This window comes from Xenopus tropicalis, chromosome 10 (assembly GCF_000004195.4).
Source record: "Xenopus tropicalis strain Nigerian chromosome 10, UCB_Xtro_10.0, whole genome shotgun sequence".
Lineage (NCBI taxonomy): Eukaryota > Metazoa > Chordata > Amphibia > Anura > Pipidae > Xenopus > Xenopus tropicalis.
The window spans coordinates 18,676,766-18,688,865 of NC_030686.2; the positions used below are offsets into that span (position 1 = coordinate 18,676,766).

The following is a 12,100-nucleotide window of genomic DNA, read 5'->3' on the forward strand; positions in this document are numbered from 1 at the left end:
TGTCTTGCAGTTTATAGAGAAGCAGGTTAATATATATAAGACAAAAAATGGTTCCTATTCCCTCAGCCAGCAGGGAGTTGCATACTTAACACAATAGATGGCCTAGTTAATGAGAATGCATCTTATCATTAAAAAAAAGTGCCAGACTCAGGAGGAGAAGTCATTGATTTACACTCAGAACGGACTTATTTCTTTTTACAATGCCGACTAAAAATGTGTTGGCTTCTTATACAGCAGCACGAGCCAGGGCATGGTGAGGGATCATTGCTTTCCAGTGAAAGTCAGGCGGTTTAGTATAAATTATTAACGCAATAATATGCTTTTTCTTAGGAAAAATGATCTGCTGTGAAGCTCTTACAGCTGATTAAAATGGAATTATTCATTACTGGAAGATAACTCTTTAAAGGTTATGCCATTTTAAACACTGGTTGCTTTGGTGGCAGCATAAGGCCGTGAAAGCAGCACAATTATATAGCAGGGTAAGGAAATTTAGTAACTGTGGTACTGCAAATAACTAAATCTTCTAATGCAATAATGGTTGGATGAAATTAGAACCCCGTTTTAATTCTAAAAAGATTTAAAGAAAAAAAAATACAAAAAAAATGTCATGAGAATCAAAACTTCCCCTTTCATTATAATAATAAATGAAACACACATAAACAAACACAGAAGAAGAAAATTATAATGATATCAAGGGTGGAACTTGCATCTGAGAAATATAATAGGCCATGTTTGCCAAGCTAAATGTAGTGTGCATTTCACCCAGACCAGCACCCAAGTGCCCTCAGGGAAAGCAAATGACCCCTAATGTTTAATGGCAGTGCTCTAGTATGCCTTTCCAAAATTACATTAAAGGGTAACTCCACCCAAACGCTACTTAAGCTTTTAGAAAAGTAAACATAATTTCAAGCAACTTTGCAATATACATCAACTAAAAAATATGCAGCCTTTTCATGATTTTTAATGTAATAATATGGTTTTAAACAGTTATCTAAACCTGACCCCCTGTTCTCCTGCTGATCTGGCTGACTACTTTGAGACTCAAATAAAATGTTACAGTAATTGACTGTCCTTAGCCTGCATCCTCCGAATCCCACAATTCCCTGTGCATGTGATGTCAATAAGGAAAGGAACAGTGCAATGCATTGTGGGTTATGTAGTTCCTCCATGCTGTCTGTAAGCTGTGGAGAAGTTGTGACAATTTGTAACATCAATGTTTTAGTTCCTTCTCCCCTGCCAGGATTTCAAATGATGCAGAAGGAGAAGAACTTTTTTTGCAGCTGGATTTCAGCATATAAAAATTGTATTTATTCCTTCTTTTTAAAGATACAGAATACAGTGATAGGTACACTAGAGGTTTCTGTGTTGTGTGGGCTCTTTAACTTATTTGGATTCGGAGTCCCCTTTAATTGAGACCATATAACATTATTTGTGTGCTTACACAAAATCAGGAGAATCAATTCCCAGAATTCCAAACCACTGTTTAATGCGAATACTTGATTGACAGCACCTCAGACTGACAATTTTAACAAGGATAATTGCTTGCCCCAGCTAAATTCAGCCCCTACAGAGTGTAGAGGTTCCCTTTTGCATCTATCACATGTGCACATAAATCTTCTTTATAATAAATATACACTGAATAATAAATGTTCTCTCTTGTGATTTCACACTACAATAGTACTGGCCCACTGTATTAAGCAAATTCAATTTATATACAGGATTATAATCTGGTGGAAAAGTGTTTTAAAACAGATCTGATGTCATCACTGAAGAATCCCCAAATTATTTCTAGGCTCAAGAAGCCTCTGTAATTCCCATCATACAACCATTAGTGGGAGAATCTGTATTATCAAACAAGGATAGAGTGAGATTTCTTTTCATTAAGAACAAGGTTGTGAGTCAAGGGATTATTATTAAGTCCTCATGCTGTGTTATTATACAAGAACACAGCAAAATTTCCTTCCATAATGATCAAGGCTATGACTCAAGAGATTACCAGAAGTAATTTTGCAGAACCAGTTTTTCTGCTCTTTACACTGTTGCAAATAGAAACAGCTTTTACTGTGAGAGGTGATTTTCCAAGGAGTTCTGATTATTGAAGTTTCATTCACAAGTTCCACAAACAAACAGAGCTAATCAGCTTCCCCATTCGCACTCACTCACTATATGCATACACCATGAAAGTGAGTTTGCAGCCTCCCTATTAGCACCCTTTTGTTGAACATACAGTAATCTGTATAGGCAGTATAGTCAACTCCTCCTACTACCAGTTGACTTGTGCATCACAGTGTCCTTACCCATCGCAGACTTCCTTGATTATCGACGCCAAGGGCCGTTTCTGTCAATAAATATAAATAAATGACTGTAGAGTATTATAGTTTGAAGAGTGTAAGGGCACAGAACAAGTCTCCTAAATATATGTGGTTAGGTATTAATAGACACTAGCGGTTATTTACAATGCAGAATGCGGTATTCAAAATGCTAAATTTTGCTCTGTAACAGAGCACTGAGACCTATGGCCCTAGAGTGCTGTATTAATTTAGCCCAGTCCTATTCAAGGGGAATGGGTGGGGGGGAGGCAGGTAGTGGTCTCCCCTAGGGCTGGGCGATATACCGTTTAATACCGAATACCGGTGTTTTTTTTAAAAACTATATTCATTTTTCAGATACCGCAATACCGGGGTGTCGGGGTACTCACCCGTGCGGCCCGGTCTTGCGCGCGTCCCGTTGTCCGCGGGACGTTGCGCACGCGGGTCCAGGTGCGCGTGCGTCAAAGCGCACGTACATGTCAAAGCGTGCACGTCTGTGACGCGCTGACGGCGCCGGTCCTGCGCATGCATGGGGGGTATTTAAAGCTATCAAACGCCTCCTCCTGTGCTATGTTGTCTGTGGCCTTGCCTGGAAAACTAAGCCTGCCTGATTTACCTTACGACTTTCTGTTGCCGATCCTTCGCTTGCCTGACTCTGATTTTCAATACTGCAGTGATTATTCTCTAATTTATTAGGAAATGGGGTTAACACCTAATCATGCATGGAAAAAAAAAAAAATACCGTCAAATACCGTGACACCGATATAATTTTGAAAAATACCGTGATACAAATTTTTGGTCATACCGCCCAGCTCTAGTCTCCCCACTAGCCCCCTAAAGGGGACCATAACTCTGGATATTGGTCATCTTGTCGATTGGGCAATACAGAAATGTTTGATTGGGGGCCTTTAAAGGCACCTGAACATCAGCAAACATTAATGTTGAATCGTGAAATAGGGGTAGAATTCTTTTGTTTCTACCTGCATATCTGCCGATTCAGCTCTTAAAGTTAGTGGAGTGGACGAATAATCTTGGTGGCAGGAAACAATCTTGGTTGCAACCAATGGTTGTAACATGTATAGCCATGTATAGCCACCTTAACTTGCAAGTTAGGGAGTTTGAGGGGGTCCAGCCTGCATCATGGCCCTGTCATTACCGCCTACTGATGCTGCTCTCTTCTGATCCTGCACTTGGTTCAGAAAGCAGAATTCCCTGGGCGGCATCAGCAGGGAATGGTTATCTGTTTTAAATCAAACATCGTATTGGTTGTTGTTGGCCAGTGCACCAACTTTTGTGATTTTTATTACATATGGGGGACAGTTTGTAATAATACAGAGAGCCTCTCTACCACTTCAAACTGACTACAGACCCTATATAGTTTCATCTACTTCCTGAGTTCATCTGATGCAGTGCCGGATGTCTCCTTTTTCTTGCCTGGGGTAAAGTAAATGAGTAGTGGAAGAAATTTGATCCACATATACACTGCCATGGGCGATAAGAAAGGGAAGGGAAACGTAAAAGTCGTGGGAGTTAACCTAAAGTTACTTAAGTTGGAAATTTATGTAAAATGGTTCCTAACACTGCCTAAAATTAAGAGGTGGGAAAGCAGAGAGTCGTGAGCTACAAGCAAACCAACTGGATGCCATATAAATCCAAGGGGGTCTTGTAAGTAGATTGGCAATCGGAAAGGGATATCACAACTGGGCACAAAACGGTGATATAAGTAAAAGTTATCACTGGTGTTAAAAAGCACATAAGAGTTCACATTGTGAAGCAAAACCAGTATTACACTATATATATATTTTTTTTTTTTCCTCTTTTCCTAATAAGACCTCATCGCTAAGTCTAAAGCAGAAGAGGGCACTTTGGAGTATTTTATTGAACTGTATTTGACCTGGGATGTGAGGTATCTGAAGTGAGGAGCATACACTGAAAATTGCACTTATTTATATTTTTAAAAATGGGTGAGAAGAAGGCAGGCTTTAATGGAGAAACCCGGACGTCACATGGGATCGAATGTAGGGATTAAAATGTAAACTGAAATGGGCTGGTGTATGTTTTTTATTATGATCAAGCCAGACCAGTAATAATGGTTTGTATAGGAGCCTGTGGTTGGAAAAGCAAGCTAGGTACAAGATGGGAGGTTGCGTTCTATCATACTGAATAGGAATCAGCCATGATTGTGGTTCTCTAGCCAAGAAATGCCTACAAGCTAGGCTTATTTTCAAGGTATAATCCTTCTCTACAAAATCCCTATACTATTTTAAAAACCAAAGGAAGAAATAAAGCCTTAAGTCACCAGAAGAACCACTGAAGACATTGAGGGGTATGGTAGGAATGGCTGCAGGCCTTTGTCCTTTTTTGGAGAGCAGAGACTAGTGCTGGGCGGTATACCGGTTTAACCGGTATACCGGTTTTTAAAAAAAAAACGATATGATTTTTAAACATACCGCTACACCGGTATGCGCGCCTCCTGCTATTTTTCTTCAATTATATCCGGGTTGCGCCCGTGCGCACGTGATGTCAGCGCGCATGTGACGTCAGCGCGCATGCAACGTCAGCGCGCACGCGACGTCACTAGGACGCATCGCTGGAGGAACCACAAGTTGGGTAAGTTCTGCTAGGGGGTTGTGGTTGGAGTTGTGGGGGGGTTGTGGTTGGAGTTGTGGGGGGGTTGTGGTTGGAGTTGTGTGGGGGGGTTGTGGTTGGAGTTGTGTGGGGGGGTTGTGGTTGGAGTTGTGTGGGGGGGTTGTGGTTGGAGTTGTGTGGGGGTTGTGGGGGGGGCTGTTGGGGGGGTCGGGGTTGTGGTTGGGGGGGTTGTGGTTGGGGTTGTGGGGGGGTTGGAGTTGTGTGGGGGGGTTGGAGTTGTGTGGGGGGGTTGGAGTTGTGGGGGTGGTGTTGGGGTTGGGGGGGGTCGGGGTTGTGGTTGTGGGGGGGGGGTTGGGGTTGTGGGGGGGGTGGGGGTTGGGGGGGGCCACCAATATTTATTATTTATTTTTTATTTATATACCGTCAAATACCGTGATACCGATATAATTTTGAAAAATACCGTGATATAAATTTTTGGTCATACCGCCCAGCTCTAGCAGAGACCTACCCCGTGGATTGAGTTGTGTTAATCAGCGCTCAGTCTAACAGTGTTGGGGGCATGGGAGATCCCAGTGGCCTCAAGGCTACTTACTTTTGAATTCCTGGCTTAAATGCACATTTTGGTTAAATAAAAACCAGTTGTACGGACATACAGCCTCCTGTAGGCTGCCAAATAACTAATCACAGCCCTGATTTGGCACCCCATCAAGCTTATTCAAGCATGTGTTTTTCCAACTCTTTTTACATATAAATGTGGTTCATGGGAAAAAAAAAGGTTGGGGATCCCCGTTCCTATACAACAAAGTGCCAATTACAGAAGTGTGTATCCATGGGTCCCAACTCTCTGGGCCCACAGCTTACCTGGTCAATCTCTATCAGCTGGGCATTAGCTCCCGGCCACTCAATGGCGACCTTGATGATGTCCAGGGGAGGAGGCATTTCCTGCTATGGTTTCCCAGCTAGTCTGCTGGAGTTCTCACACTAAAATGAAAGCAAGAAATGATGCACTCAATAACACCAGAAATAGCACACTGACGGGAAAGAAGTAAAACAAACCAAACTGCATACTAAGAGTGAAATGTTAGAATATCTTCTTGCAGTGCTACCCAAGCAAGTCAAAGAAAAATAAACCAGATACAGTTCCATCAGGGAATAGAAAGCAGCTGTCAGTGCAACATTGAAAGGAGTGCTATATGGCACAATACAAAAGACACACAATACATAAGGACGGCAATGGGCTGTTTTAGAGAAACACAAGCAGGAGGAATAAGTTATACAGCATCCAAGAGACAGCATAAATACAAATTGTTAGAGACCCCCCCAGGGCTGCAAGGAGAGTGTAAGAAACAAACACTTATAAATGAAAGCCCTGCAGAAGTAAATACACAGCAACACAGGATGCAGCAAATACACCCAGAGATTCACAAAGAAGCATCCACACTGACACAGAAGACAGATTCTTCTTCATCAGCTTTAGCTCCCAAGCACTGAAAAGACAAACCAGCTACACACTGCCCAGTGCGGTGAAGAGTATCAACCGTACCCAGAGCAACTGCTGACACAAGGGAAAGTGCTGCATGCAACACTGAGCTTTTCCTAGAAGATATGCAGAGCTGTGCATGTAACAGATGTAGAGGTTGCTGATGAAATTCAGGCAATTCCTATTAACTCTCTAGATCTAGGCTTCACTGATTTGTTTTGCTGGATCCCTTCCTATCCATAGTTGGTGTCAAAATATGCCCCTCCCCTAGTAATAGAGGAAAACAGAGAGATCAAAGTCTCCTGAGAACAACTGAGCTGGAAATAAGGACATAAAACAAAATTAGGCTTTGTTACAAAAAAAAAAAAAACACACCCTCTGCAGCTGCTAATTTATTACAGTCTGTGCATAGTTGTAGAGGGAGGGGGGCAGTTTGCACAGCAAAGCATGGACTAGGAGTGGGGAAGTTAACAACACAGGGCTACTCTATCAAACAAGTGATGTACGGGGCTGTTAGAAGAGGAAACCGATATTACTCACTGTGAAACCTCAGTGTCCTTCTATTTAACCCTCTCGCACCAAGCCTGTAGGGAAAGGAACATGTGTTATTGTGTGGCACATGTAAAACTATGAGCAGCACAGATGATAATAACTTGTGGGTGCAAAGACAGAACAGAAGTTGTCTCTATTATAGTGCAGACAAGCGTAGGCTTTTTAATTGTGTAAATTGTCTACGCTATAATAAATGGGAGTTTTTTTTTTTTTACATATTTATATATATTTTAGGTGATAATTGATGATGAACACTGATGGGTGATATGTGTATTTACTGTTGCACCTCACTTCCTGTCACTATTCTGACGATGATCCTCAGTGGATCGAAACGCGTCAATTTGGGCATCTAATAAAGGACTTTTCTTGTAGCATGTATGCTGTGAGTGCCTTCTACGGAGTGAATATGATTTAATGGTTTGCACCCGGCCTTTGACTTTAAGGAGTGGTGAATGCCGATAACTGGATGTTTAATATTATACCTGTATATGTATATATATATGTTCCAGTTTGGCAAGATTCTTTAATATGTCACTTAACAGAATATAAACTGTTGGTTAAGTATTCGTTCTGGGGGTATAGTTTTCCTTTGATGGTTAAAGAGCCGGTCTATCCCCACGTAAGTGGCCATGGGAGTTCTCTTTCAGAACACTTCATGAGACAGAACCAGCAGAGCATAATGGGACAAAAAAAAAAACCACTGCAAATAATTTGTCCCACTCACAATGCAGTGGTACAATTAATATAAAAATATCTAGGACCACCTCAGTCTTTCAATTCTTGTTGGGAATAACACTGAGAAATTTACCAACAGGCACAGAATAGATACACAGAGAATCAGAGACAGAGAGACAATTATTGATCAAATAAGGCTAATGCCAGACGAGGCGTAGGGCGGATATTTTAGGCAAGAGGAAAAGCGCTTGCTGAAAATTCTGCCCTATGCCTCCTACATGTGCCTGCACCTGAATGAATGAGATACGCTCGGGTGCAGGCACATGTAGCCAAAATACGCATAAAACCACGAGAATGCAAAGTCTCGCGTTTTTATGCGTATTTCGGCTACATGTGCCTGCACCCGAGCGTATTCCATTCATTCGGGTGCAGGCACATGTAGGAGGCGTAGGGCGGTATTTTCAGCAAGCGCTTTTCCGCTTGCCGAAAATATCCGCCCTACACCTCATCTGGCATTAGCCTTAAGCTGCCCACACAGCCTATTATTTTGTTCACCACCTGCCTAAACTGGTGGCAGCCCAAATTGGGCTAACCTAATCTTCTGGCCCACAGGCCAACTACTGAATCACAATAGGTGCCTGTGATAAGCCAGTGGGAGAGGAATGCATCTAAAGGTGGCCATACACAGGCAGATTTCAGCTGTGGATTTGAGTCCTTTAGACCAATTCGGCAGCATATCTGCCCTTGTAGGGCAACCCCGACCAACAGCTGACCTAAAATTGGCCAGATCTCGATCAGAAAGGTTTGATTTTCCGTTGTATTGGGGATAGCATTGTCTCGTTAATGTAGTCCTCAGTCCGGTGGCAACCTATGCTCGACATTTTGATTTAATTGTTTGGCCCTAGGGCCAAAAGATCCAATTAGCCCAATATCTCCCACCTAAGGTGGGCATATCGGAAGAAGATCGGCTCGTTTGGCAACCTTGCCAAACAAGCAGATCATACCACCTTAAAGGCGAATGGGTTCCTCATCTGACAGAAAATCAAGGTAGCCCTATAGATATATGACCAGATCTACCAGAAAAATGTTGTCAAAATCCTGAACCGAAACCTAATTTGCACATGCCAACTTTCATTTTTAGTAAAATGTGATCTTAGGGTTTTAATTTAGTTTGGCCAGGTGCTTGGATGCAGCCAAATCCTGCCAAAAAAAGGCTCCAATTTGGTGGAATCCCAAACTGAATCAGATTTCCTTTTATTGTCTATTACCATCATAGACAAAGTGACATACATACAGACATACACTGCAAAGTAATACTGACACAAAAAACTACTTTTCAAATATGAATGTACAATCAAAGTTACCTATAGGTCACGTTGATCATTTTCCGCTGATAGGGCTGCTTTTGTAAATAACTATTACATGAAGTTCCGAAACCTGACTGTTTTGCCAACCTCACTGTCCCTTCTCAGCCTGTCAGTTACAGCTTCTAATGCTAACAGATTTCTGCTGCACAAATATGGCAGCCCCTTCATAAAGGAACATGGGGGATCAGATAGGTAATGTAAAAGCATCATGCAAATACTTTTATGGTAAAATGCTAAAGCTCATGCAAAGACGATGTAATTATATATTTAAAAACAGTTTCATTTTAGGTGTCAGTATCTCTTAAGATCCCCTCGTTTGGCGAGATCTCCAAACGAGTGGATCTTGTCCTGATATGCCCATCTACGGGTGGGTGAAATTGAACTAATTTGGTCCCTAGAGCCAAATGATCAATTAAAGTGGTGGGTATAGGTGCTGTCAGTTCAGGGGCCGCATCAACAAGTTAATGAGGTCCCCGATCTGATGGAAAAATATAACCTACCCAATCGAGATCTGGCTGATTTCAGGCCAGATGTCGGACGGGGAAGCCAGTCGTTTGTGACCATACACAAGCAGATAAGCTGTTGAATCCGTCTAAAATCGCCCAGTGTATGGCCACCTTAACAGTGCTGATCCTGGGGCAGCTGACGTCTGATGCTGCCCCCTATATCCAGCTCCGCACTTAAGAGTGGGTCCAGAGAGCGTTATTGCACTCTCTGCACTAGCAGAGCCAAATTTTTGTTTTAAAAACAAAAATTTGGCTCTTAAAGTTACCAGAGGTGGCTTTTTGCCACCCCTGGTAACTGGCCACTCACTGCCACCTGAGGCAAGGTTCTCACCTTGCCTTACAGCAGGAGCGGCCCTGCAGACTAATCACCATTCCAGGGAAAGAGACATACATAGAGACTGATCATCACAGACAAACAGACATACAGTCTGATCACCATTACAGGCAAACAGATCCACATACAGACTGATCAGCGCAGACGGACATACATATAGACTGATCACCACCACAAGAAAACAGGCATACAGACATGCAGACAGTCTGATCACCATCACAGATACATACAGACTGATCAGCTTCAGCATCATTACAGACAAATAGATAGACATACATATAGACTGATCATCATCACAGATATATAGACTGATCACAATCACAGGCAGACATACATATTATTTATATATATATATATATATACACTTCTGATAATCATCACAGACATACAGACAAGCACGTACATACACAGGCAAATTATAGCAGATAACCCAATAGACAAACCCTCAGAGCAAAGGACCCATCGCGCCTGCAAATGCCACTAGACTTGCTTCTTGTTCCGAGACTCTCCTGCCCCCGTTTCCGGTCACCTCAAGCCCTCTGGCTGATGTTTCTCTCTGAACCCCACCCCGCTTCCATCACCTTCCCACAATCCCCTCCTGCCTCCAGGTCCCAAATCCCGGTTACCCGGCCTTACCTCACCTCCTCCCGGCTTCGCCGCTCCCTTCGGCTTGTTGCCCTGGTAACGCCCGGAGGTGGGCACTATAATCTCTAGGCTTTCATTAGGCAGGTCGAAGTGTCACTCAGTGACTAAGGAATGAGCGTCAACTTCAGAGGGGGCGGGGTCTTGGCTAAACAAGTTATTGGCTAGAATATATGTAGTTTGTCCAACCCAGGAGGCTGGGAGCTGTTAAAGTGACAGTACCCAGTTATTTATTATACTAAAACTGTATTTGTGTGGCTGGGCATGAAAAGCAATACCAAAGGGTTTGGTCATTATGCAGAAAGCGTATGCTAGGAGCTAATAGTATCCCCTTGTTTCAGGTAGTCACAGTCTGTCTTACTGGTATTAAGACCCCCCCCCCCCTCCAGAAGTTGCACAGACCCTGGCATCCCCCAGCCCTCAGGTCCCTGGACAATAGAAGCAGGGTGGGGGAAATAAGGGAGGGCTGGAGAAAGAGTTGGTTAGAATGGAGAAGGGAAACAAATGAAAAGTCAGCAGCAAATGACAAGTAGCAGCAAAAGGATGGCAAACAGCCATCAAATTGCATGGCACCCACATCAGTGGAGCCAGCTGTGCCAAGAGTCATAGTTGCACTCAGCAGCAGCAGGCAGTGATGTACAACCAGTGGGTGACTAGTAGAACAATAATTGTCATTAGGTGTCTAGTACTGATTCTGATGCACCAGATAGTGAGACAGAAAAAGTAATGGCAGGAAAAATACCGGTACTAAGACCAACTGGGCAGTAGATACTTGACCGATACAGCTATTCATTTACATGCCAAAGGTAATTGAATGAGGCAGATATGTTGATGTTTAGGATTTGACTTGAGAAGCAGTCAAGGCAGACAGGGTTTAACCAGGAGGATAGGAGAAAATGAAATAAAGTGGTTAAAAGGTTCCTTTGTTTATGCAAGTGGTTGCTTACAATCAATTCCTGTAGCAATGTTTGGAAATAATTAAAGGGGAACTCCTGCTTCCAAACCAAAATTTGTTAAAGAGCCCCACACAAGAAACCCCTAATATCACTGTAATCTGTTCCTTCAAAAAGTATGGATAAATGCCATTTGCCTTCATTTTCCCAAAGTTACCCGAAGTTTCCTTGAGAGGCAACTTCAGGAAAACAAAGCGGCACGGATGCCATCCCACCGGCAATTTACATTCTTGCTGGTGGGATGGCATTGCAGGGAGATTAGTCGGCTGTGGTGACGAAGATTTGGCGCGGGGCGGGTAATCTGCCACTGCTCTTAGAGCTTTGTAATCAGAGTTTTAGGGGTTCAAGATATTTTACTTAAAATTCCACAAATTTTCCTGGTTTTTGTTAACTTCCACTAAAAAGTCGTATTTTTTGCAATGACCAAGAACATTTCGAAATTCATTCAAGCTTTGGTATTGTAAATATCTTTTGGCCAGGTTGGATCTGTAGAGTGCCATTGAGGCTTCCAAAATCATGCATTGAAGGTTTCAAAGCCAGAAAGGATTTTGCACCATTAACGATCGTTTGGATCCAAAAATTTTGTGATTTTTGGATCACAACCACAATATTTTTGTAGAAAAGAATTTCCGTGACATTTTCGCACATCAGAAATTATCGTGGTTACTTTAATTTTTTCCAATTATGCTTTTA

At 42.6% G+C, this 12,100-nt stretch overlaps 1 protein-coding gene across 9 annotated transcripts in view; it reads right to left on the minus strand.

Annotated features, from left to right (window-relative positions):
- Positions 1 to 10,574, minus strand: part of elmo2 (engulfment and cell motility 2) — a 34,628-nt gene extending 24,054 nt beyond the window's left edge. For 2 of the 9 annotated variants that reach the window (XM_031894050.1, XM_012971676.3), the window contains exons 1-4: positions 10,449 to 10,574; positions 6,919 to 6,962; positions 5,760 to 5,879; positions 2,298 to 2,338 (exon numbers count right to left, since the gene is read on the minus strand). In XM_031894050.1, the coding sequence (XP_031749910.1) occupies positions 2,298 to 2,338; positions 5,760 to 5,837 (119 nt within the window). In that variant the 5' untranslated portion in view covers positions 5,838 to 5,879; positions 6,919 to 6,962; positions 10,449 to 10,574. 9 annotated transcript variants of the gene reach the window in all.
- Between the last annotated feature and the right edge of the window lie 1,526 nt (positions 10,575 to 12,100).